The 27,657-nt window shown below is 38.7% G+C and overlaps 1 protein-coding gene across 1 annotated transcript in view; it reads left to right on the plus strand.

Annotated features, from left to right (window-relative positions):
• trpc7b (transient receptor potential cation channel, subfamily C, member 7b) overlaps positions 1-27,657 on the plus strand; it is a 108,829-nt gene that overhangs the window by 53,734 nt on the left and 27,438 nt on the right. Inside the window, exon 2 of the mRNA XM_066716706.1 lies at positions 20,413-21,190. Within this exon, the coding sequence (XP_066572803.1) occupies positions 20,413-21,190 (778 nt within the window). The remainder of the gene's footprint in view (positions 1-20,412; positions 21,191-27,657) is intronic.

Below are 27,657 nucleotides of genomic sequence, written 5' to 3' on the forward strand. Positions count from 1 at the left end.
CTAACAGATTTAGTTTGAAGAAATGGCGTCTCGATTTGTGGAGCTTCAGCAACCTAAGTGCTGTCTCTTTTTGACTCTGCCTTTTTGCGCTGGTCACGCATCCATCTGGAGAAGAGCTGCTTACACTTTCAATGGCATTTGCTGTACTTCCAGGAATATGCTCTGAAACTCCCACAGGTTTTTCTAGCGACTGTTCATTCATACAGCTGTTACTGTGTGCTGTAGCTCTAATGTGTTCAATCAGCCTCAAGATATACAGTAGGTGCCAAACACATCCATTAAGATAAAAGAGCAGATGCGCCCTTGTGAATTGAATCAATAAAGCATGTCCAGATTCCCCCAGACACAACTTTTACAAGTGTTGGATGGCCTAGATCCACATGTGCTTCAGGTCTTTAAAGCTCAACAAGATCAACTCACACCTTGACTGACCATCAGGACCTTCAAAATACTTTTAATTTATGCTTATTTTAATGGATTTGCCTATTCCTATGTGATTGACACGGCATGCATCCTTCTCTACTCATTGTATACTTCAATACATGCTGAGTGAAATAATGGTTCTCTGCAATTCATTATATTCGTGGCTAAACCATATAAAAACCCGCCAATCACAAAGTACAAATCTGTACCCTATCATGGTTTGATTTATTGTTAGAAGCCACTTTATACTACTTATAAATCAAAGAGCGATAGGGTACAACTTTGTAATTTGCAATTTGCTGGGGGTGGGGGGCAACGTTTTGCTTTGGTCTAGACCAGAGTCTGATTTTGAGGAAATTTATTTTTGCATCTTTTAATGGATGTGTATATGATTTGATTTAAAGGTCTGGTTTCATAAGTCTTCAGACTTCCCAGGAGGTGAGAATTTGGTTACTGTTTCTGGTCTGAATGAACCTTGAGCCTGGTGTGAAATTATATAGTCTGGTGCAAACTCACTGGAGGTGCTACATTCCTCTAAAGATGGATGGGAAGCACATTATTAATATTATTTAATTTGTATTACAGTTATTGTAACAGTTCTTATCAGAGCTAGGGTTCTGTTTAAATGTCCCAACTATAACTAAAAAGGTTTGATTTGATTTTCTACTGAGCTAACTCAATATGTGTGTGCATCTATATGGGTCTAGCTTAAACTCTTGGTGTTGGCTGAGGTGAAGGTTGGTTGAAACGTCCACCTTGACTAGATGGAAACAGCTGCATCCTATTATTATTTTTATTTTTTGGTAGAACAGAGCTGACTCATCGTCTACACGGCTGCTTACAGCTCAGTGCTTTCAATAAATAAGCTCATACACATAAGAAAAGTAATGGAGAAAACATATTCTCTAAATGCGGTCATCTGGTGGGGTTAGTTAAGCTGAAAAACAGCTGCGGCCCTCATGTTTCAGGAGCTCCACGATGCTCCCCAGAGATCATTTGAAGCATCGGTGAGCATCAGCCTTTGCTTTAATCCTGCTAAGTCAGCCGTTGTGCAGTTTGAAGACAACTGGGACAAACTGTGAGTGAAAAGGTGATAGTTCACAGAAGTCAACCTTTTTAAAAGACTGACAGTGTCACAGAAGGAGAAGGTCCAATATGGGATGGAACCAGGCTTTGTGTGAATGCAATTCAATTACTCAAAGAAAGTTAATTATGCTTGTGGTTGCCAGTCTCAGTCTTTCAGGTGAGATTTACAGGTTATTCTGCATTGAATTGTATCTGCTTAATAGAACTTGCTTAAAGTTGTCAACATCAACTATTCATTTCACCAGGTCTTTAAATATATAATGAGATGAAGCCAATTAAGGACCAAACTTAGCCATCTTTATGTGATACTTTTGTATTTGAATTGTATCATTACACACATGTGAACTGTGCCTTTTCCTTTATTTTAATTAATGATGAATTGTTAATGTATTCATTAATTACATTTTTTTTCTTTGAGCTGATTCAATCAACTGTTACATCTAACCCATCCCTTATTCTCTAGTGAAACACGTGCAGTTTGGGGGGTTGATAGTTACATATATATGCTGTATGTTTGATTTATATTTTTTAACTAATGAAATTAACAGCCATATAGTTGCATTTCATTTCATGCTGTTAGTTCCTTAGATTGTAACCTGTCTGTGTCCTAGATTGTGCATCTATGAGCATATCAGGGGACAGATGCAGGCAAATGTAATTTTCTTACAAATTCTCTCCTGACACTACAATTTGGCAGGTGTTGTCTGCAATGTCTACTAATCAGGGAGCAGAGGTGCGGTGTTCTGGGCATCCCAAATACCCCAGGAAAGTGAAAGGACAGCGGGGAAAATGACATTTAATACTGCTTATGAAAAAAAGAAAAGGCTCCCTCTATTTCTCAGCCTCTCTCTGTGTAATCACAAAAGGGTAAAGGGAGGAAATTTTCAATGAGTACTTTTCTTCCCCTCATATCAGCACTATGCAGCTACTTCCCAAAATCCTAATTGTGCTCTTTTCAGGGTCTGGTGGAGTGAGAACTGAATGTTCCTGGAAGTGAATGTGCAGAACAGAAAATCCACACGGAAGGGGGGTTTTGGGGGTTTGATGTAGAATGACGCATTCTCTTCACTTTGTAATACACTGCTCAAAAAGATTAAGGGAACACGTAATCATCACAGTATAACACCAAGTCAATTAAACTTCTAGGATATCAGTCTGTCCAGTTAGGAAGCCTAAGTGATTGTGAATCAATGTCACCTGTTTTGGTGCAAATGAACAGGTGCACTGGAGAGGCAACAGCAAGACAACCCCCAACAAGGGAATGGTTTTCCAGGTAGTGGCCACAGATAATTGCTCTCTCCTTATCCTTCCTCACTGATTCTTCTCTAGTTTTGCATTTTGCTAGTGTCCTTGTCACTACTGGTAGCATGAGGCGGTACCTGCAGCCCATTCAGGTTGCACAGGTAGTCCAGCTCCTCCAGGATGGCACATCCATACATGCTGTCAAAAGAAGGTTTGCTGTGTCTCCCAGTACAGCATGGAGGAGATACCAAGAGACGGGCCGTTACATGAGGAGAGCTGGACAGGGCCGTAGAAGGGCATCAACCCAGCAGCAGGACCGGTATCTGCTCCTTTGTGCGAGGAGGAACAGGAGGACCACTGCCAGAGCCCTATAAAATTACCTCCAGCGGGCTGCTGGTGTGCAGTCGGCCCTGGGCTCCTCCTGGTGCAGGACAATGCCCGGCCTCATATGGCCAGAGTGTGTAGGCAGTTCCTGGATGATGAAGGCATTGATGCCATTGACTGGCCCTCTTGTTCCCCAGACCTGAATCCAATTGAGAACCTTTGGGACATTATGTATCGGTACATCTGATGCCGCCAAGGAGCGCCACAGACTGTCCAGGAGCTCACTGATGCCCTGATCCAGGTCTGGGAGGAGATCAGCACACCATCTGCCGTCTCATCAGGAGCATGCCCAGATGTTGTCGGGAGTGCATACAGGCACGCGGGGGCCATACACACTACAGAGTCACATTATGAGTTGCCGTGATGAAATTCACGCAAGTTGGAACAGCCTGTGATTTCAGTTGTTTACTTTGATTTTCGGTGTGAGTTTCAATCCAGCACTCAATCCGTTGGTGATTTTGGTTTCCATTGACCGTTGTTACGTAATTTTGTTATCAACGAATTACACAATGTACAGTAAAGATTTTGATCTTTAATATATTTCGTTCATCGAGATCCAATGTATGATTTAAGTGTTCCCTTAATTTCTTTGAGCAGTGTATTAAGTGTATTCTATATTGTTTGTGCAAGACATAGTTGCATCCCCTAGTTACAAACAGTATGGGTAAAATATTGTATTAACTTTTAATTTTTTTAGAATTGTATTGGTATATTATTACCAAAAATCAAGCATGTGTAACAGTAAAATCACAGAGCCGTCACTTGGACATCACATCCTTTCTGTTCTCTCTTGGTCTTCATGGAGATCAAGGTTATCAAAATTATCCCACTATCTCCTTTGGATGGAATGATTAAGGCACTTGCACTTTTTTGTCCATAGCTTATGAAGATTTTGTTTACTTTCCAAAGTGATTGCAAGTAGGAAAAGAAAATCATGTTTTAAAATCCTGTGTGGTGCAGTGGTATCGATTCCCCATTCCAATCCTATTACTGAGGACGAATCCGAAGGCACAGAAAATATATTTGTAAAACTGGCATTGGTTTGTTTATAAAGAAGTAGGCACTTGCCATGATTAACCAGTCTGAATCTGTTTATTTTGATTTGTGGCACTAGACATTTGTGTTTTTCCAGTTTTATAGGGGTTGTATAGAATGAAGTGCAATGGAACAGGAATAATTCATCAAAGTGCAAGAATAATTAAGATCATCAATATACCCCGAGTTCTTGTGGTGGTAATAGTTGACTATATATATATATATATATATATATATGTGTAATGGATTCAAGGAGAAAACGAAGCACTGTTATGTAGAGAAAATTACATGAAGAGAAATTGACCATTACTCTTCTGTGGCTGAACCCATAAGTAATTGCTCTGGGTAGACGTTCTTAAATTTCCCTACAAAGATGATGATTTGAGAAGTACATTTGCCTTCTCTTTTTCAGAAGAATGGAAAATGAAATATAATGGCATACATATACTTAAGCCGATGGTTTTACTATTTAAAACAGTGCAAATCACTATTCATGCTGGTATGCCCAAAGTAAAGACTGAAGGCTAAAGCAAATCATCACTTTGACCTACCAGCGAATCACAAAGGACATTGCTATACCATATCACGGTTTATTTTATTGTATGTAACCCGTTTGCATCCTTGGATCAGTCATTTACTCTCATTCAGATGAACACTTCTGGTCAGTTGTCCTCCTCTCCTTTAAAGCCTTGGAGTCTTTAAATTATTATGTACACATAGAACACAAGACTCATTAAAATTGATTACCCATACCAAACACACAGGTTTTGTTTGATACATGTCATCAAATATTAATGATCTTTTACTTACACTTTACAATAAGTTTCCCTAGTTACAGTGTATCTACATAGTAGGTTTTAGTATTAGTAGGGACCAGTTATGTATATAATCACATGTGCATTTAAGAAAAAACTTAGTTACATATATAGTTACATTTGTGCACTGACATCTACATCAATCTACATCAATGTAATCCATAATTACATTGTACGTATGAGTAACTACAAATGTAGTTACTAAGTACCTACTATGTAAATACACTGTAAGTAGGGAGACTTATTGTAAAGTGTTACTGATCTTTCTGTAACTGAATGCTGCCTCCTGGTTCCTGTTTCTGAGCTAAGATTACCCGAATATCTTTTACTTTGTATAAATGCCCTTTTCCTAAGACATGTCCAGTGGTTTGATTTTGAATTGATCATGTTTGTGCTTTGATGTGACATTGAGATTGAAAACAAGCATATTTTTTCAGCATCTGTTTCTTGAGATGTTGGCTAAGACACTGTATTAGAAATACAGCCATAGGCTCTGTGCCAGAGTGCACAAGTTGTGCTTTGTCAAAATTCAGACTTCAGTGAGGGTACTTCATGACATGAGCTCTACCCTGGAGCCCTTTACATTCTCAGGTTTGGTGATATATCTTGATAATTTGTTATTAACGAATATATCAAAATGATATATCTTCATCATTTGTTATAAACCACGTATTGCTGACTAACATCTTTTTTTCACACTACTCTGATATCGAAAAGGCTTTTCTTCTTTGTAATGTCATCTCTCCACTTCTAAGACTTTAGATGAAGTGTTGGGGCAATGTTGGCAGTATTGTGAAAATGTTAATGCAAAAGATGACACAGAATATGAATGTGTGCTTTAGAATCCAATACTTATTTTCTTTTTGTAAGGTATTACATTTTGTAAGTGTAAAAAACAAACGAAACGGAAAAGAAAACATCTGTAAAAAAATAAAGACAGCTGGAGCTTCTAGGTATATTTTCACAATGAGGATTTTGAACTGAATGGGAACAAAAGGCAAACGTGACTAATTGGGAGCTGCAGGTCATTAATATCTACACATTTGCTGTGGCTTTTCCAAGAAGCCCACAGACAATGTTCGCCATGGGGAAGACAAGCATATTGACATCAGATTTCCTGTTTAGCAGGCTTAAGTGATGACATGATTACAAATGTTAGTTTCATCATGTTGCAATGGGAGTTTACCAACTCAAGCATCCCACCAATTTTTATATGAATGGTTGACATGCTGATATGATTTGACAACTGCCTTTTATTTGGATGTAGGTTTTGAAAAGTGAAGTGAACACTTTGTTAATTCAATGTGTTCTCTGCACATTTTATAATATAGTGCGGTTATCACTGATGAGATACCAGCAGACCTCAGCATGGGGAGAACTGCAGTAACACGATGAAGCACAGTTAGGTTTTATTAGGCAATTGACTGCCATCTTAATTTGTAGATTGGTGTCTGGTCAGGGGCGGATTTTCCATTCTGTAAAATGCAGCATTAATTGTGACTGCTGATGTCATCCTAAAACATATGTGTTCCAGTTGATTATCTGTCTGTTACTAACCATTGTCACTAGCAATTAAAACTATGGAAGTACAAAATAAAACTAAGGGCTAGGTCTGGAGAGCATATTCAAGAAATATCAATGGCATATTACTACTACATGACAAATAGTAAAAGTTGCATTTAATTGATATTCACACAGCATTTACCATGTTAGAATAATTTCAAGTAGTTCTACAATTATACATAGTAGTGATAGCTGTCCTTTAGAACTGGCATTATTTATACAAATGATTTAAACGATTTAAAATGATTGTAGACAGAAGATCTCAAGTTGTATTACCTGCATTTCTGAGAAGGATCAAGGACTTGCTTGTAGTTCTGCTGATAGGAACTCAGTATCTTTGACTGCAGTGACAGACGCTGTCTCTTTCATCCTATACATTAAAACTGTGCACCGGGGACCGAACAAGACACGAACATATGTGTAAAGGAAGACCGTCTTTGCATAAACTGTTTGACATGGAAACCTTGCTTCAAACTTTGAAAGAGTGGCAGTGGGGAGAGGTCTGTGTTCAGAGTCTCAGGGTGCTGTGAAATTAAAAGGGAAGGGAAAGCTATCATCAGCATTTATGGTAAACACTACCCACACATCTGTCTCCTAGGATGAAGCATGAATGGGCTGTTTCATTTTTATTTCTGTTTTTTTATGTGTCAGGAGATTTGTTTTTGCCCAGGGTAACACTTTTAGATGTGTTCCCATGCTGTCTCCACAGACTATAATGCAAGCAGCCAAACTGTGCCAGCCGTCTGGGCTCTAGGAGATCTGCACTGCATATGTCGCCAGGCCAAAAAAAGACAGGACTCTCGTACGGAAGTCTAAGTATTTGTAAAATAATGCAATCTGCAATACTTGTAGGGAATGACATTTAAATTAATTTCAGGAAAGAAGTGCCTTTTCCACTGAGTTTAACTTCAGTTCTATTGGCAAAATAGAGGTGGACTAAGCACTAAGGGACATAGATTCAGATGACACTATCATTACACAACAATTAAGGGGGAAACCTCAAAAGTAAGGTAATTACACTGATTTCTATTGACAGTAAAGGATTGGCATTACATTGCACAGACAACTAATTGTTTTAGCGTTGTTGATTTGCAATTTCGGTATTGATTTTTCTTTTTCAAATAGCCAACTCAACTATTTATTTTACTAAATGTATTTGTTTACTTTTTTCTGTCTTTTTCAAATGGAAATGATAGCACTATTTCCTGAAACTCCTCATTCAAGTAATACACAATGAAGTACCACATCGGTGTTATTAAAAATGGCACAAAAAGGAGACTTCTTATGTTAAAATCTATTCATTGAAAAGAAAAATAAATATTGACCAAATTCAGTAATGGCCCTAAGCAGTTTCCGTGGAGGTAAATGATCAAATTTCATCAAGTGCTATATTTGTATAGTCTGTCACGGAAGGATTATACTACAATGAAAATACTTATGTCTTTAAATAATCATAATTTCATCACACACTTGTTTTAAGCATTGTTATGTAACGGCAAAGTTTCTTAAGTACAGTGAATAAGCAAACAAACAAACCCATAAACAAATCCCCTTTTTAGTACCATCCAACGTACTGACTTTTTTTTTTTAATAAGCCTATAAAAACAGTGTATTTCAAACATACAATTGATTCAATTTACGTTTAATTAATCCGAAATAACAGCAAATGAATGATATCCAATGCTTTTAATGTGACTGGGGGGTCTTTGACTTATTTTGCGTATGTGATGTCATGGGATTGACCTCTTTTAATCTGATATTGTCGCTCGCCTTGGTCTGGACCCATTGCTTTATTTTTTACAAGTGGGGGGAGGGAGGATATGTGTGTGTGTGTGTGTGTGTGGTGGTGGTAGTGGGTTGGGGGGGGGGGGGTTGGAGTATGTATATAAAAGCCTTTTTTTCTGCCCCCCACCCTTCCCTTTTTATGTCTGTGGTCGCCTGCCAAAAAACTACTGCTTTCCTGTTCACATAGTTTCATACACCGCATTAATAATAATAATAATAATAATAATAGTACAAATAATGTTACACATGATCACTAATGTCTGAGGAAGGTGAGGAGAGCGGTTTAGCTGAGCGGGGAAACCACAGCCTGTCCACTCATCCCAGCACAGAGGGCACCTCGTCTTTCCAGCCAGCGCCACACGGAGCCTCTCTTTCCCAGCAACAGGGGGATAGCGCCTCAAGTCCCCATGAGCGGCTGAGATCCCAGTCTCACCAGCAGGAGAACAGCTCCCACTTGACTCAACATGATGGGGAGGACGGTCCGCGCTTTCGGCAGCCAGAATTAACTCGGCGGTTTCAGAAACCCCGCACTTTCTCTCCGAGAGGACAGGATGCCCACCTAGGTGAAGAGGCTGGGGACGATGCGCGTCTCCTCCAGTACCATGGACAGCCGGCAGCAGCGATACAGGACCCCGAAGGAAAGTGCAGCGCATTTCAGGACCCTGGACAGCGATTTGGCGGTGACCTGGAGCCCGTGGATTACGAGAAGCCCGGCTCGGGTAATTGGGCTTTAGAGGAGCAGCACAACTGCGCCGCACAGCACACGTAAGTAGCTTGCAGGGGTTTCCCCCTTGTAGTGCGTCTGTGCTCTTGCTTTTCAACCTTACTACTCAATACCAGTGTTTTATGATGACAAACGATGATTCAGAAACGTGTCTTTAGTTTTTTAGATACTGCCCCCCTCACACACAAACACACACCTACAAAAAGACACGAAAAAATGCCACATATATAGGGAAACGACGAATGGTGCATGATTGTGTGAACGTAACAGTGTTTATGTATGTGTGTACTTACTTAAACTCGTAGTACTGTGCAGCAACGCTATTCAAATTAATAGAATAAAAACAACAATATGAGGAATGTGCATTAATAATGTTTTCTAGGCTCTCTTATTAATAATGATCATCATCATATTATTATTATTTAAATATATATAGGGGGGTGAATAAGTACATATAGTTCACTTTTAATTTATTTCAGTGTTCAACTCTGTTAAAGTTTTTATTTTTAAGTGTCTACATTCGGTAGAGATATTCAGCGACCCCTATTGACAAATCTGGTAATTTGTGTTTGAACAAAGGTTTACAGTTTGTAACATTGAAAACAAACCGATGAATGAAAAGTAAAATGCCGGAAGAAAGTTCTATGCGGTGTATATCCTCTATTTGTTTTTATAAAGACATTGAAGAACATTGGATTTGTATCTGATTATTTGTTTGTTTAATGAGGGAATATATGTGAACTAATTAAATAAATAAATTTCCAACAATAATAATAATAATAATAATAATAATAATAATAATGATGATGATGTAAGTAGAAGATTATGTTATGCTGGCATTTGTGTGTATATTTGATGTGTTATTTTACCAATTGTAAAGGCCAGGTTTTGGGATAACATTTTGTGTCATATAAAATCTAGAATATGAATTCATCAAATTATTTCAGTATTAAAGAAAAAGCATGTTTCGTAATGGGCTTTATATCTTGGACTTGACTTAATAAAACGTTGAGTCTGAAGCCTGTTTAAATGTAAATTACCTAGAGGCATCCTTCAGCCTTATTCCTTGCATTGTGAGTTATTCTGTCTATCAATGTAAATTGAAAAGCTGTGCGCACATCATGAATAAGTCAGGTCTACCACGATGCATAGCAAATTTGGAAAACACTTCTCTCCGGAGTATTTCAAAATGAAATTATGATTTTGCAATCATGTTGATTTCCAAAATAAAAGTGTAAAATAAAATTGGCAACTTTAATAAAGTCTGATACATTCCAACCATACATAAGCACATATAAATCCCAACAGACATGCCAATCTTACAAATACATACATATTATATATACAGTAATGTCAGTCTGAAGGTCGAAATCAATCACCTTCACATGGGATCTTAACACTTTAAGAAAATGTCCTAATAATCAGCTTAATTATGCACGATGACCCCCGCCCGCCCCCCTGTAATATGCAAATGTTTCTTATTCAAATTATTATGATGCTGTATGAGATCAACTTAAGCCAGTAACATTACGTATGCATGTCTTTGCATTATTATTATTATTATTATTATTATTATTATTATTATTATTATTATTATTATTATTTACATCAACAATGTTTGGGTAAACACAAAGTGTGGCCAATATGTCCCCAAACATCCCTTGAAAGCTACATGTTTCTGTATATCTCGGAAAGAAAGATAGAAAGAGAGAAAATTAAATGTAATTATTCGGTCTCTTCAGTTTTCAAAATAAATTACTTGTGCAACCCCAGTAAACGTGATTAAACTGACTGCAAGTTGTTTGCCCTTTTGACCTGATGTTTTGCGTGCAGACGTGTCTACATAGTGGGAATTTCCCAGTAGGGTCATTTAACAGCATGATGGTTACGCTCAATACAACTGAATAACACTCCTTGTACAAAAATCGAACGATTATTGCAACTCTTCACAGAATCACTATTCCTGAGTATGTTATAAGACTATGCTAAGGCTCCTTGGAAATATCTGATGACGTGGATATCCATTGCTGCCAGAGTTGTGGAATTTCCTCCGTGAAAAGGATTTCCTCCGCCTACAATTTGCTCATAAATGATCAATGGAGAATATGCATGTGTGCTGATGGTTTCAGGGAGCTCGTCTCTGCACTCTGTCCACCTCACGACAGGCTAGTGATGTTCCCTTGGAAACTGAGCAGTAGGGGAGGTGGCAGTAATGGGGTTTAGCGCCCACAGCTGTGCTTTTTGCTCTATACATTGATGAATCCCCTGTTTACCTACCTCCACTTCTCAGTTACATATCTAAGTTTCATTCCCAGTGTTGTATTCATTTGCTTCAGTACAAATGTAATAATAGCATTATCTTGAAGCACACTTGGTCTATGCGGTCTTCACTTTTAAACACAATGGCTCTTGGAATCTACTTGTCTTGTTCCATTTCCAATTACACTACAATGCGTGTTGAAAAGCAACCTTTCAGTGTAGAGTGAAAAATGCTTATTTTTATGTATATATTTGAATTGTGATATTTCAGTGTTTTTCTGACACATTGTCACAAGCAGTTCCTCAATCTTCAACTCTAATGGTCTCTGTATTCAGTAGCTAGGAGAAACATTGCAGTACATTACATTCCCTTATGAAATGTTAGGTGGCAGTTTAAAATGGTGACAAGAGTGTCTGTGGGAAGTGGATTTACCCTACCACTTACTGGCACCACCACTCTGTTCAGCTACCACATGTGGAGAGGATTGTAAGTTTGTATTTGTTTAGACAGAAGAGAGAGTTTACCACACATCTTTCCACTGTCTCGTCTCCTGTGTGTAGCACTGGACTCAGTAGTATGCTCCAGATCCAGAGAAAATGGGAAAACAACAATTGTCGATAGATAAGGAGCTTTAAGGGACAAGGATACAGGCTATCCAATAACCCTGCACTTGTTAATTGTCAACCAGACACTGATTAATATGTCAAGAAGTCAGATTCTACAACAAGGTCAGACCACAGTATATAATATGAGGCAAAACATGACGTAAAAATAGTTATTTTATCCAATAATTCCCATAAGGCTTGCTGTTTATTTCCTTTATGGAAGGATATATTTGCATGACAATGACGACAATGCTCTTATGATGCAAATGGATTTATAAATCTCTTGGTGCTCCAAAGTGAAATAATATATGTATTGTGCATATCACAGGTAACCCCAAGACCAACACAGCAGATAGAAAATGCATTACAACTGGCAGTTATTAAATCCCCCTCACCCCTGTCACCTGACATGAACTTGGCCTCTTGCCACACGCAATTCTCAGCATTTCCAGTTGTAATTCAGTCGGCAGGCAATGCATAATGAGACAAGGGAACTCTCATTACCCGGCTGAAACTAAAAATCAAAATTCATTAACACTCGAGACCTGCCTTGGTTTAACCACATGGATGATAACAGCAACAGCCGCTGACAGCAGTGAAATTCATATTTGTTTCCCTTGGTGAAGTGTGTTTGTGTGTGTTTAATCACTAGGGAATAATCTCCTTGCTATATTAATGCCCGATCATGTTTCATTGGCACATCTGCATATAGGTGAAGAGACGTGTGGGGGCGTAGGCTGCTTTCTAAGACAAGAAAGGGAGTCCATATCTCGAATCACTAGCACTTCTTCCCCTGACAGTAATTGAACAGCCTATTCATTGCCTGTATTGATTTCTGCATCCCTGTAACCGTGTCGTTTATCCTTTTTGATGGTACTCCCCCACCTCAGGTGTCTGCTGGCATTACAAAGAGATGACAGCAGATTGCTATATTATTTACATGCTGCCCTCATCTTTGATTATTCCTGTTTGTGATACATAACCCAACTCGGAGAAGCTGAATGCCCTACCACCCATTTTCAATAGCTGTATTTTCCTTTGAAGGACCCGCTGAATAATCCTTTTATTCCTGTTGTCTTTCAGCAGTGTACCCTTCTTGAAGGCTGTGTGAATATTATTTTATTTTCCTCTGCTCAGCTGTATTTCAATGTATCTGAGCAGTGTGGTTTTCCGTTATTCTTTCAATTGAGCATATCCAAACTGTGATTATTTTCCGGTCTGATTTTTGTGTCTTTAGTCAAAAACCAGTATTAGCAACTGATACTGCATGTATTCAACCTCTTCTGTGACCCTTGGTTACCCATGCACAAAGCCACTCCAAGAGAAACTTTAACAAACACAGTTTCTGATGAGAGTGGCTTTGTGTGGTGGATTCCTTAAAATAATACATACATAAAATTCCTTTATATTGACTATGATGAAAAAAAAAAACTTGACTAAAGATCAAGCTAAAAGCAGTATATCTTTGTGCTCGGATGTGTCACTGAATTTGTGTAAATGCTTTCTACTCAAAGTGAAACCAAATTGGAATGTGCTGGAAAAATGATTAAACTTCAAAATATTTTGTTACACATATGCATTGGAAGCCTTGAATTTTAAAAAGGCCATTTGCTTTATCAAAGCTGGTCCAAATTTAATCATAGAACAGATTCTACATCTATGAATTGGAAGTGTCCTGTATATTTCATTCACTGCAACAGCTTGGTAACTTGTTCTAGGCAGAAGTCAACTGTCATGTAAATGTCCCTAAAATCTGCTGAATAATAACCTTGAGATGACTATTGCAATCTAATGTATTTTGGAGATGTTGTGGGGATGGGGTAAATTAATCTATATGATGATTTATTTTGATATGGACACTGTACAGTCTTAAGCTACCTGAGAATGCATTGCATGGATTTGATTTAGATCTCATTATGTCACTGGTCTGTATGTGCATATATACATTATGCTGCCAAACCCAAGATTCCCCAACTTAAATCCTGTTAACATCACTCTCCATAGTGAATACTCACAATTGAAAATATTGAACTCTAAAATACATTTAAACTTTTTCAACCATAGGAATGGAAAAGGAGTATTTTCTTTCTGAATGCACCACCGATCTAATGGGAACTGACCACTGAGAAATCCTTTAATCTGATATTCTAGGTCAGTGACATCTCAGTCATTATATCTCGGTTTCTGAAATTGGATAAAGAATATTTTCCTGTAATTCATAATATATGTTAGGAGACAATTTAGCTTTGCTATAATGGTAAGTATTTTTTTATCAACAGTATAAATAAAAACAAATACCGTTAAACTTTATATGTATAAGTGTATATTAAGTATTCAAGCAGTTGTTTTATCTCCTATATTAATTATATTTCCAAAACAGAATTATATTAGAATCTGACTTATGTCCGGATTTACGGATTTATGTCCGTAATAAACTCTGTTGGCTTTATACAACATTACTGACACGTGTAATGGCTTTAGAAACTGGAGGCCAGGGAGTATGGGAGAAGGAAATGCATGGTAAAATGTCTTAACTTATTTTGCTACGACATTCAATCACATCTTTATGGACAGAGGAATTATTGCAAAATAAAATTAAAAGTCTATCTTCTAACTTTATCATGTAACTTGTGTACACATTGTCTTGTTTATTGGAAAATAGAAACGCAGTCATTTGAATTGCTTTCCAAAATGCATGCTGAAATCACAAGCAGCACCATGTTTTATCTACTTAAATGGTGTTACAAAGGGGGATTGATTTTGAAAAAAACTAATACAGGCAACCTGATAAAGTACTAACATATAACCGTTCTTATAATGAACAAGCATACAGAAACAAGTTTAGCCTCAAGCTAACGTTGTAGCATGGATAAGCTGGCATTAAATTAAATATCCACACATTCGAACAGTTTTCTATTTCTATACTGTTGATTTCCTATTGAAAATGAAAAATAGAAAAGCATGTAGTTTTCAGGTCATCATCTGATCATCTGAGGCTAAGCAAATTGAAATGCTGTATTATCAGTTAGGTATATTACAGTATGAGGGTTTGGGGGAGGCTGTTCAGACAGTTTAATTTCCTGTTGCACTGGAGAAAATATATTAAACTAAATATTACTTCACTTCTATATGGTGGCAATGTTTACAATGTTCAAAACTTGGTTGAGTTAATTGGGTTTGAATTATGATCTCTGTCTTCTCCTTATATACTCTCAAACAAGTGTTTTCAGTTTCAGTCTGGTATTTAAGTCCCCATTCCCATATAACATATATCCAAATACTGTTTCCACATCCAGTAATAATGTACGGTTTTCTACTCTGACAAATTGATGTTTTTCCTTAAAGTAATAACCCACCACTCCATTTTCCAGCCCTACCCTCTCCAGTACAGATTATCCAATGTTTGGGTTATTTATTAATGTCTTACAAGCAGTAGACTCTGATAGTTTGAAGGTATAGGGTATAATAGAATCAGATTATCAAAAATGCCATATTGTTTTAGCATAGGTCAAAGTCTAGCGGTCTCAGCTGAGTATTTAGTACACATTTTTCATATAGATTTGTTTATATTATAATCACATTTCATTCAGCACCTTTTCAATGTGTATTCTCCTTCTCTAGTTCCTGTGCAGTGCAAAGCAGTTCAGTTAATTGGATAATTGAATCAAATTTAGAAAGAATTAAAGTCCCTGTGTCTCCAGTCAGGAGTGGCCAAACAGTGCCGGTGAGAGGACGCACGAATCCGGTTGCCAAGCGCGGCACACATGTACAAGCAGTGAGTAGAGGAAATGTAAAATAATGAGAGAGAGAGACATCCTCACTGTCTGATTTATGTATTTTACAGATTTTAATTGCCTGTATTTGAATTGTTTTGAATATTCAATACAAATAACTAAATATTCAGCATTCATGCGCTTTCCTACAATGCCACTCAATTCCTCCTCCTCCAAACATGGCGAGTTGAGTTGATGCCAAAGAGATCGATTTTGGTCTCATCTGACCACAACACTTTCACCCAGTTCTCCTCTGAATCATTCAGATGTTCATTGGCAAACTTCAGACGGGCCTGTACATGTGCTTTCTTGAGCAGGGGGACCTTGCGGGCGCTGCAGGATTTCAGTCCTTCACGGCGTAGTGTGTTACCAATTGTTTCTTGGTGACTATGGTCCCAGCTGCCTTGAGATCATTAACAAGATCCTCCCGTGTAGTTCTGGGCTGATTCCTCACCGTTCTCATGATCATTGAAACTCCACGAGGTGAGATCTTGCATGGAGCCCCAGACCAAGGGAGACTGACAGTTATTTTGTGTTTCTTCCATTTGCGAATAATCGCACCAACTGTTGTCACCTTCTCACCAAGCTGCTTGGCGATGGTCTTGTAGCCCATTCCAGCCTTGTGTAGGTCTACAATCTTGTCCCTGACATCCTTGGACAGCTCTTTGGTCTTGGCCATGGTGGAGAGTTTGGAATCTGATTGATTGATTGCTTCTGTGGACAGGTGTCTTTTATACAGGTAATGAGCTGAGATTAGGAGCACTCCCTTTAAGAGAATGCTCCTAATCTCAGATCGTTACCTGTATAAAAGACACCTGGGAGCCAGAAATCTTGCTGATTGATAGGGGATACAATACTTATTTCCCTCATTAACATGCAAATCAATTTATAACTTTTTTGAAATGCGTTTTTCAGGATTTTTTTGTTGTTATTCTGTCTCTCACTGTTAAAATACACCTACCATTAAAATTAGAGGCTGATCATTTCTTTGTTAGTGCGCAAACGTATAAAATCAGCAGGGGATCAAATACTTTTTTCCCTCACTGTATATACACCGATCAGCCATAACATTATGACCACCTGCCTAATATTGTGTAGGTCCCCCTTTTTCCACCAAAACAGCCCTGACCCGTCGAGGCATGGACTCCACTAGACCTCTGAAAGTGTGCTGTGGTATCTGGCACCAAGACGTTAGCAGCAGATCCTTTAAGTCCTGTAAGTTGTGAGGTGGGGCCTCCATGGATTGGACTTGTTTGTCCAGCACATCCCACAGATGCTCAATCAGATTGAGATCTGGGGAATTTGGAGGCCAAGTCAACACCTTGAACTCATGATTCATCAGACCAGGCCACACGTGGCCATTGTAGGCCCTTTCGGCAGTGGACAGGGGTCAGCATGGGCACCCTGACTGATCTGCGGCTACGCAGCCCCATACGCAATAAACTGCGATGACTGTGTGTTCTGACACCTTTCTATCAGAACCAGCATTCACTTTTTCAACAATCTGTTGGATCGGACCACACGGGCCAGCCTTCCCTCCCCACGTGCATCAATGAGCCTTGGCCGCCCATGACCCTGTCGCCGGTTTTCCTTCCTTGGCCCACTTTTGATAGGTACTGACCACTGCAGACCGGGAACACCCCACAAGAGCTGCAGTTTTGGAGATGCTCTGACCCAGTCGTCTAGCCATCACAATTTGGCCCTTGTCAAAGTCGCTCAGATCCTCACGCTTGCCCATTTTTCCTGCTTCTAACACATCAACTTTGAGGACAAAATGTTCACTTGCTGCCCAATATATCCCACCCACTGACAGGTGCCATGATAATGAGATTATCAGTGTTATTCACTTCACCTGTCAGTGGTCATAATGTTATGGCTGATCGGTGTATATTGCTGATTGTTACCATCAACCTCTTAAGCTCTAATTATTTGTCTTTACTGTAATGTAGTCTAGTATCATTTATTTGCCAAATAGTCACTTCTCAGTATAAAATAATCTGATTGTTTACAGTATGCAATTGTCCACCATGCTGAAATGCTAACAGAATTGCGTCCCTGTGTGCTAACTGCCATCCAGATTGCAAAAATGAAGAAATACAGCTGAAAGGAGCTGTCTTTGGCTTTTAACAGGCACAATTGGTTTATATCACTCTAAGAGTCGCTCTTCATCTTTGCACTTAGTCAGTCATAGGGTTCAATTTGCTGTGGAAAATAATGCATCTGCCTTTATTTAATGATGACATTCCCGAAGATTACTGTTGCTCCCTCCCGTGTTCTGCTTTAAATCTCGTTTCTGCTATTGATCGTATTGATTCTTTCCAACACGAGTTCTGGGTAATTGAGCACTGCACTTGGTGTTGTTTGACATCTCAGAACATGTCCCAATAGAACTATTTACTTCTTGGTACCTGATTCCTTCCCGCATTGAGGTCACATTTCACTTTTTGAGTTTGTGGTGAAAATAGTTTTTTTTACCTTGCGTAGACTTGTTTCTGCTTCATAAAACTGTCATAATTTCAGACTGAATGTTTGCAAGAAAGACAAAAGGGCAAACCTGGCGTGACTTGAGCGTTACCCATTTTATCTGGTCGATTGCTTTTTTCGAAGAGACATAGTCACATCATTTGGTCGCATACAAGTCACGGATAGTTTCTTGCACTTCTCAATGTCAGAATGAAAGCCTTTCTATGTCACATCATTTCACTTTCCCTCATATGGACTGTAAATAGGTCTCACATGTACACAAATCGATGTATTTAGATCTACGTATGCATGGAAATGACAAGAACATTCAGTAAAATGCATCCGTTTCTGTTTATAAAGTTGGCATGTGCTATGTTGTGACATCACCATAGTCTTTAGCATAACAGAAGCTGGTAATAATTTGCATCTGCAGTTGAAAGTGTCCCTATGAAGTGATATGGAAATTAGGCCAATATTGAATTAACTCAATACGGCAGATATTTAAAATGCAGGGATGGTCAAAGACTGCCAGATGGAAGCTACAGGACAAGAATTTAATATTGTGAACAATTAGGATTCAAATGACAGGGAGCTGACGCAGTTGGGTGTAGATGTGTGTTAAAAGCTGGTGAATAGAAGACACGTAGACAGGTAGCCCTGAAGAATGTGCATCATCGTTTGAGTATGTTCATGGTGAATATGTGGGGAAATAATTAATCAGGAGTCAATGCATTTTGAAGTTACAGGAATTAAAACTGCAGTAGATATCATTATACTTTCATGTCATGCTGTGGGTGTCTGTGTTGCATATACTACTGCATTTAATGTGAGAAATGACAAATGTACAATAATATAATAAAATGACCATCTATAAATGTTCTGTTTTCTTTGAAGGGTTGATTTCCAGAAGAATAATTGGGAGATATGATCTGCCCATGTCTGACAATGAAACTGTTTCTTTATGCCCTTTAAAAAAAAAAATGAATCACTCTTAATTGCTGGCACTTACTTGAAAGTAGTAGATGGTATGAGTCACTGTCCATGTGATTACAGAAGAATAACAGGATTTTAAACAAAAAAAACGCAAAGAACTGGAGCATAACATTTGCCTGAAGATTGTGGAAATGCATTTTAACCTGTATTATAATTCTGTAATTCTTAACACGTAATATTTAAGAGAGGGAGACTCTGAGTGAGACAAAATAGGGTGTAATTACCCTCGAAGACATTTCTTGTGTCATTTTATTTGTTGAGTGTTTTTGTGTGTGTGTTTGTGTTACAGGCTAAGGTAATGTTCTCCCATGGATGATCCCAAGGACCTTCACAGCCTCCTTGCCTCTGGCTCTGATAATCCTTCATTAGGCCCAGCAGGTGTTGCATCATTTATATCAGAGCTTTTGCTCGGAGGACTTTATTTGCAAGGACAGCTTCTCCATAGCAATAGCAGTCATAAAATAGAAAAGTTTGGTGAAAATAACACTTGCTTCTGTACCATCTTGCATAGTTATCAAGGCTTCTATGATTAAATACCTAATATTGTGCATTATCTGTGGCATCCTTTTATCTGGATGCAAAGATGTCTAAAGGTTTATTTGTGAAGCAGCTTTCAAAAACAATGAATTGCATGGCACCTGTAATGTGAATAAAAGACTCTGGAAGACAGCATGAACTCCTTGTGAAATGTTCAAGTTCAAGTTCAAAAACAGTTCAAGAACAGAGTCCTCATAGTCAGAAACCGGTGTCAGTGTTTGTGAAATAGAATAAGTGTATGATGCCCGAGGTTTGAATGCTTCTTAGCTTTCCAGAGTGATTACCATTGGTATCTCCTGAAGAATAGACATTGAAAAAGAGATTGGTTAAAGATAAAATAGACTCTCTCATCAGCAGGTTGCTTAAATATATATAAAATATACCTTCCAAAGTTATTCACAGTTTTTGTGATCAACCTGTTTTTCCCAGAAGTTGCAAAGCATCAGCTGTCTGCGCATCTAGGATAAGTGGTTTCAAAAATGGATGGATGGATGGATGTCTGTGCTTCTAGTAAACCAACATATATAGTGTATACTCTTCCTGCCAGTAGGTTCTGGTGACAGCTAGCATGTTATCAAGGAGACACTTTATAACTTTGTTTCTGTAGTCTTACTAGGACAAAGTAGGTCTAATCTTAATGTGGTGCTGTATGTTATGACAAATATGGTGTGTTAAATTGTGTCCAGTGTTTAACTAGTTGTTGTCTGTCTCTGGTGCTGTGCAGGCTGGAGAGGAGCAGCAGTCAAGCCATGCATCGGCGACACACGACCCTGCGGGAGAAGGGCAGGCGGCAGGCCATCCGGGGGCCGGCCTACATGTTCAATGAGAAAGGCACCAGCCTGACCCCGGAGGAGGAGCGCTTCCTGGACGCGGCGGAGTATGGCAACATCCCCGTGGTTCGGAAGATGCTGGATGAGTCCAAGACCCTTAACTTCAACTGCGTGGACTATATGGGCCAGAACGCCCTGCAGCTGGCGGTGGGGAATGAGCATCTGGAAGTGACGGAGTTGCTGCTGAAGAAGGACAACCTGGCCCGCGTGGGGGACGCGTTGCTGTTGGCCATCAGCAAGGGCTACGTGCGCATCGTGGAGGCCATCCTCAGCCACCCAGCCTTCGCGGGGGGGCTGCGTCTCACGCTCAGCCCCCTGGAGCAGGAGCTGCGCGACGATGACTTCTACGCCTACGATGAAGACGGCACACGCTTCTCCCACGACGTCACGCCCGTCATCCTCGCCGCCCACTGCCAGGAGTACGAGATCGTGCACATCCTGCTCATGAAGGGCGCCCGCATCGAGAAGCCGCACGACTACTTCTGCAAGTGCCACGAATGCATGGAGAAGCAGAGGAAGGACTCGTTCAGCCACTCCCGCTCCCGGATGAATGCGTACAAGGGGCTGGCCAGCGCCGCCTACCTGTCCCTGTCCAGTGAAGACCCTGTCCTTACTGCCTTAGAGCTCAGCAACGAGCTGGCCAGACTCGCCAACATAGAGACAGAGTTTAAGGTGAGAAAACAAATGCAGAAAACGCCCTCTTGTGAACATAGCATTTGTATGCATTTCCACATTTCTGGGCTCTTGAATGATATCATTTTATGTTTGGTTTGTTGTGTGCAATCCTTTTCAAAGACGCATTAAAACACTGCATACATTTTTTTATTACTTGGTAAAAATATAGAGAATTTACAACCGTCACCCTACTTCCTGCTCTAAGGTATGATGTTAAAGAAAGATATGCAGTATTCACCAGAAGGCTGAGACATATTTAAGTCTGTAAAGTTCTTCTGCAAGGAACAAAGTAATCAAAATGTTAATAATGTCTCCGACGACTTTCTCTGTTGTTAAAAAGCTGTAAATTGAAAAGTTTCCACTGAGGCCAGCTTGTAATTGCCAGCAAGCACATTGTCATTATTTCCTAATTATATTGCATCCCTAATGCTTAACTAGATGAGGCTGAGGTCACATTATTAATTTATTTCCTTTAATAAAATATTTAAACTTGACCAATAACCAAGCACTTTAATGCATATTAATAACTCTACTTGCATTTGTTATGATAACCTGGTTTAACTTGGTGAGTAGGAATGTTTTTCAGTGATTTCTTTTCTAAATTAAGCCACCTTATTGCTTACAATTTAAATGTCTATTATAGTACAATACAGTGTATTACAGTACAGTATATTAGGACAAAGTCAGTAGGCTTTTCTACGGCAACAGACAATATACTTGTTGCTCCCGTCTGACATTTTTTGCAGGCATATGACATTTTTAATTCCAGCATTACATTGTTTAGTCCTGTTAAACACCATTGGGTTGACTTTTATTTATTATTTTTTGCCTGTGCTATGCCACACTCTGTTTTTTATGATGTTACAATATCTTAAGTAGTCTTGGGGGCTATTTTCACGGTATGGTCACTTCAGCTATAGCAGGAATAGTTTATCAGTTTTGTTTTGTAATATTGTAATGTTATATAATACAGTATAGTGTATTATAATATATAGTGCAGTGTACTACTTTAATGTTTATACGACTGCTCCTAACCTATTTAGGATCACCTACTAACAGTTATGTACACTACTCCTAACCTAATTTCTAGTCCTGCTAACACTTACATGACCCTGCAAACTATCCACGATAGTAACCTGCATACTATCATACAAAACTATTCATATTCAAAAACATTATGTTCCAAAAATACTGTCACATGCAAACAACGTGTCTTCAGATATGTATATAATATTTAATTGTTATTGTATGTGTCTTTTCCAAAAATCTGTGCCACACCCGAAATCAGAAAATGTGATGATTGTAAATGTTAATTTACAGGTAACCTACTGATGTCATACAGTGGGTTTCTAAGGAAAGCTCTCTTCTCGGCATAATAACAAATATTTAGATGTTAGTATAATTAATTGTTAATACTGCACCCTGGCTAGGAAATGTATGGATTAATGATTTTGCTATCCCTGTTGATAATGTATGGATTGTGTGAAAGGAATATAATCATCTGAGCCTAGTAATCATAATAAATGAACCTCAATCTTCTTGAAGTGTTTAAAAGTACTCAGAGTACTTAGAAATACAGAGGAGCAGCAATCGTAAAGGGAATCGCTTAAAAAAAATCCTCTTGAGGAACTCAATATGCTATTCCTCTCATCAAGTGCAAGGCTTTGTGTGTGAAGCTCTTGAGTCTGACAAGGCCAGTGATGAACCCTACTCTGTATTCAAAAGTGGCTGCAGACTTCCTCCAGAGTTTCTTCCCCAAACTCCACGGCTTTTTGAAGTTAGTTGAAAGACTGTCAGTTTCAATTTGAGCAAGGTTTAGTGTATTAACATATTAACTAAAGTTGTTTGTTTTTTTGCCTTAAAAGTGTGGCTTTTATCTTCCTCCCTGAAAGGCCTGTTGTGTATTCCCTCAAAAGTATGAAGACTGGTTTTGCTTTGACTGCAGTGATAATTATTAAGTGTCCAAAATGTGCAGCCTAAGATAAGCACAAGCTAATCTGGTTGGTGGCATGTATGGAATAATTTCTAATGGAGTGAAGAGGCAATGTATAGCTTCTGGGCTATCAAATGACTGCATGTCTTCTAAAAAGTGTTTAGTTGTTTTACTTTGGCTGTGCAAGGCACTTTACATGCTCCCTTCTCTTCCATGTATGAGAAAAGGTCTCAGGTTTTTATGAAGCGTTCATATTAGACTGAGAATGGCATGTGTCATCCAGGACTCAAAATCAATTAAATGAAATGCATAAGAACAGTATTTATCCACAGCATTCAATTTTCTTGACCCCGATTCAGTTGGGGTCAAAGAAAATACTAATATAGGTTTTCATCTGTAGGTGACATTTAAGACCTTGTATGATGGCAATCTTACTCCCCATCTTTCTTCAATTACAAAATGAGCCAGCTGGTATCGAAGTGAAAGCGCAGCGCAGACTTACGAAATGTAAGTCTGTGTTACAGTGAGAGATAGATTGTATCAAGGGTTTGCAAAGTGAGAAGCTGCAATCACAGGAGTGAAGGGGGTGTTAACATCAAAAAAATAGCAGCGCTTCATCCCTGGGAAACTCTCTACCGGAATTTGAATGTTGTGCCGGAAATAACGTACAAAATACCATGTTCGTTTGGCGTCAATCAAATCCAGGCTATTATGAGAGTGAATTCACTCGTAAATTTTGGTGAACTCGGTCTACAATGTCAAAATAACAAATGTTGGATAAATGGCCAAACTCCCCAAACAGCACCTTTATCCAGGAATGTGCTGTAACAGATTTCTTTGTACAAAAAGTGAAAATGATTCCATTGCAAAAAAAATGGTGTGTTATAAAATCAGTATGGTATGGTATGACTTAAAATCCTGACTTTAGAAACAGCACTTGATAAACATTTTTGACTCAAATAAATATTTAAAAGAACTATGTGTAAATGACTGTTACATTTTGTGTTACAAACGTGTGCTTTCAGTTATGCTGTTTGTAGAGGTTCCCTGCCAAAAATACAAACATATAATAGGTTATGAGGATTCAAAATTAGAACAACACTTTATTCTTGAAGCACTTGCTCATGAATGACCGTAATTACACATCTCAATTAGTGTATCTGACAGAATAAGCTTTACCTAAGTAAGTTTGATCCATTTCAATATTTCCTTGTCCTATAAATAATGAACCCGCTATTTTGTCTGTCATTTATGGCACAACATTTGACCTCCCAAACTCTGTTTTCTGCCGGAAGTCAACTTTTGGGCCAGAAATGACACGCACAATAACAAGGACCAGGAAGTGCTGAAGTGGATGAAAGTCTCAATAAGTGTTTGTCGCCAAATCGCCATTAATCAGGTTTGGTAATTTATCCGACATTTTTTATTTTGACATTGTAGACTGAGTTTACTCGTCTAAGTGAATTCACCTTCTCGAAATAGCAAGGATGCAGCACTGCTGTTTTTTATGTTACCACCCTCTTTACTCCTGTGGTTGCAGTTTCTCTCGTTGCACCCTTCGGCTTCCGTAGCAGACGCAAGCAGGTCCGTGTAGTGTAGAGGTTTTATGGTTTTACAATTAATAAAGAACACTAAATATCTCTCATAGCCTGGTCAATCAACAGCCTTGAAGGCCATTGAAACCATCACTCCATTTGCTCTATTGATCCTAGATAAAGGTTCTAGGTAAGTGTAGCCAGCTGTGGATTCGAGCCACGCACCACCGGCACCCCTCCGAGCTCCGCCCCACAGCGGATCCAGCGCAGTGCAGTGTTAAGCCCTCTACGCCAAAAGAGTGGGTCTCCCACCACGGGAGGCTCAACACTGCACTACTTTTACTGAGGGGTTACATCACTTTGTAATGTGTATTCATTATATACTGAATGAGCCCTTGTTACATAAGCACACCTTCAGTATATCTTCACAGGGTATACAAACATAGATACATGCATATGCTGTTAGGTCATATAATTGTACAGGTGATTTATTGCAATTTTTCAGAGATTAGTATGATGTCAAACGCAAAAAAGACGGTGTTAATTAGAGCATCAAAACACCTTGCTTCCTCTTGAATTCCGTTCCTCTTTGGTACCTTAATAATTGCTTCCTTTTATGTTTCACTGACTCAGAAGTCAGATTAGGAACTGCATTGAAAATTACTTTGAAATGTCTCTCCTTTAGGCACACATTCTAGTTTTCTACTGAATCTTAAGGCCAAGCACTCATATGGAAAAGAAACAGATGTGCACAATCAAAATTAAAGGCTTGCAGTGGCTTCAATCATGCCAGTATTGTATTATGAAATAGCTATACTTTCTGTTTAACCAGTTGGGCCATTAAGATGGGATCTGATTATTTTGACCTGACCACATTAATATTGAATTGTTTCATTTTAAAGCAATGAGAATTATTTCTTCATATCTTCACTCCTACCGTATTATTATGCTGTGAGGGATATATCATGTTCTTCATTTTTATGTTCCAAGTTAATCAAAGTAAATTATACATATTATGCCATTTAAAGAGTCACAGAAAGTTTAAGTTAAAAGAACAAACGGTAAAAACATCATATATAATATTGGTCTTTCAGTGTTTTTGCTTCTGAAATGTAAAATATTCTCTATAATCCTTTCTAAGTTATCCTTTCTAAATATATTTGTATTACTTAATATTTTATTCAAAACTTTATATAAAACTAAATATGTTAATGTTAAGATAAGTTACAGTAAATGTCAGAAAAAACATAAGAGACAAAATTGAAATTGATTGCATAACTGATTGTATTCAGACCCAGTTCAGGTTCAGTATCTGGTGGAAGCATATTTGGCAGCAAGTCTTACAGTTGCAAGTCTTTAAGGTAAGTCTGCAGTCTGCACATGGTCTTGGTGCAATTCTTGCCCATTATTTTTGTTAGATTTGCTCCCGTGCTCTTAAGTTGCTTAAGGGATCGCTTATAGACAGCAGTTTGTAAGTATTTCTGCAGATTCTCCATAGGATTAAAGTCAGGGCTTTGACTGGGCCTCTCTAGGACATTCACTTTCTTTTTCTTCAGCCACTGCAGTGTAGCTTTTGCCTTGTGCTTCGGATCATTGTCTGCTGAAAGGTGAATTTTTGTGCTACTTTTAAGTATTTTACAGACTGGAACTGGCTTTCTTCTTGTATTTTCCTGTACTTTGCTCTATCCATTTTCCCTGCAATCCCAACCAATGTTCTAGTCCCTGATGAGCCGAAACATCCCCATAGCATGATGCTGCCACTACCAGGCTTGACTGTAGGCACGGTGTAGACTTGGAGATGGGCTGTGTTGGGTCTGTGCCAACTGTCACTATTGGCATGTAGGTCAAAGATGGTTCAAAATTAGTCTTGTATAACCACAACACCATTTTTGTGGGATCACTCAGGTACTTTGAGCTGGCTTGTTCTTAGTAATGGCTTACTTCTTGCCACCCTTCCCACAGGCCAGTTTTGTGAAGTGTTCTGGATATTTTTGACTGCTGTACATGTTTTCCCATCTCATTCATTGAACTCTTTAGCTCTTTTAAAGTTGTTGTTGGCAACACACTGGCATCCCCCTCTAATTTCCTCCAGGAAGTGTCTGGGTGTTTCATTGTACCTTCCATTCCTTGATGATTGAGTACACTGTGCTCACAGGGAAATGTACCCTTCTCCTGACCTGTGCCTTGCAATGATTTTACCCCTGACTTGCATTGAAAGCTCTTTGCTCTTCACGGTTGAGTCGTTGCTTGAAATTCACTCACCTGACCAAAGAACCTCACAGAGACGGGTGATTTTATTCTGAAATCACCAGAACCAGTGTTATTGCACACAGACAGAAGCCATTCAACAAATTGTGCTGCTTGTTCAGGTCATTTTGTAAACCTGAATTGAATTAAGTTTGCTACACCAAGGGGTTTGAATACTTATGCAATAATGACTATTCCATTTTCATTTCATATTCATTATCTATTCACTTTTTGTTGTTGTTTTGAATGTATATTGTGGAAGAAAATGTGACTTCACTCTGAGGTTGGTTTGCAGAATCAGTCAAAGCAATTGCAGGAAGAGAATCAACAATATGCTGACAATTTGCTCTGACAGTCACAGATGTTTCTCAGGACACAGGCAGAATCACTCAGCTTATATACATTGTATCTTACACAAGCTTGATTCAAACACATTCCTTATATGGTTTCCTTATTGTATCTTACAGGAACCACAAAGCAACAAAAGTAGAAGTACTAAAAGGTCAAAGACAGTTTACTGGTAGTTTACAGTTTTGGCAGTTGCTAAAATAGAGAAGCTGTCTCACCCATTTCCAAATACCCCCCACACCCTCCCACACGCCTCAAAACTATTGATGGTGTTTGAACAGTAAATTACACACATTGATTCACAATTCAAAGTGTCATAACTGCAAGCTTTAATGCAACAAAATTGTGACAGGGTTTGAATACTTTTATTAAAAAAATGTCATAGATGATGATGAATTAAA

The sequence above is a fragment of the Amia ocellicauda genome, chromosome 11 (genome assembly GCF_036373705.1).
Source record: "Amia ocellicauda isolate fAmiCal2 chromosome 11, fAmiCal2.hap1, whole genome shotgun sequence".
NCBI classification, from domain to species: domain Eukaryota; kingdom Metazoa; phylum Chordata; class Actinopteri; order Amiiformes; family Amiidae; genus Amia; species Amia ocellicauda.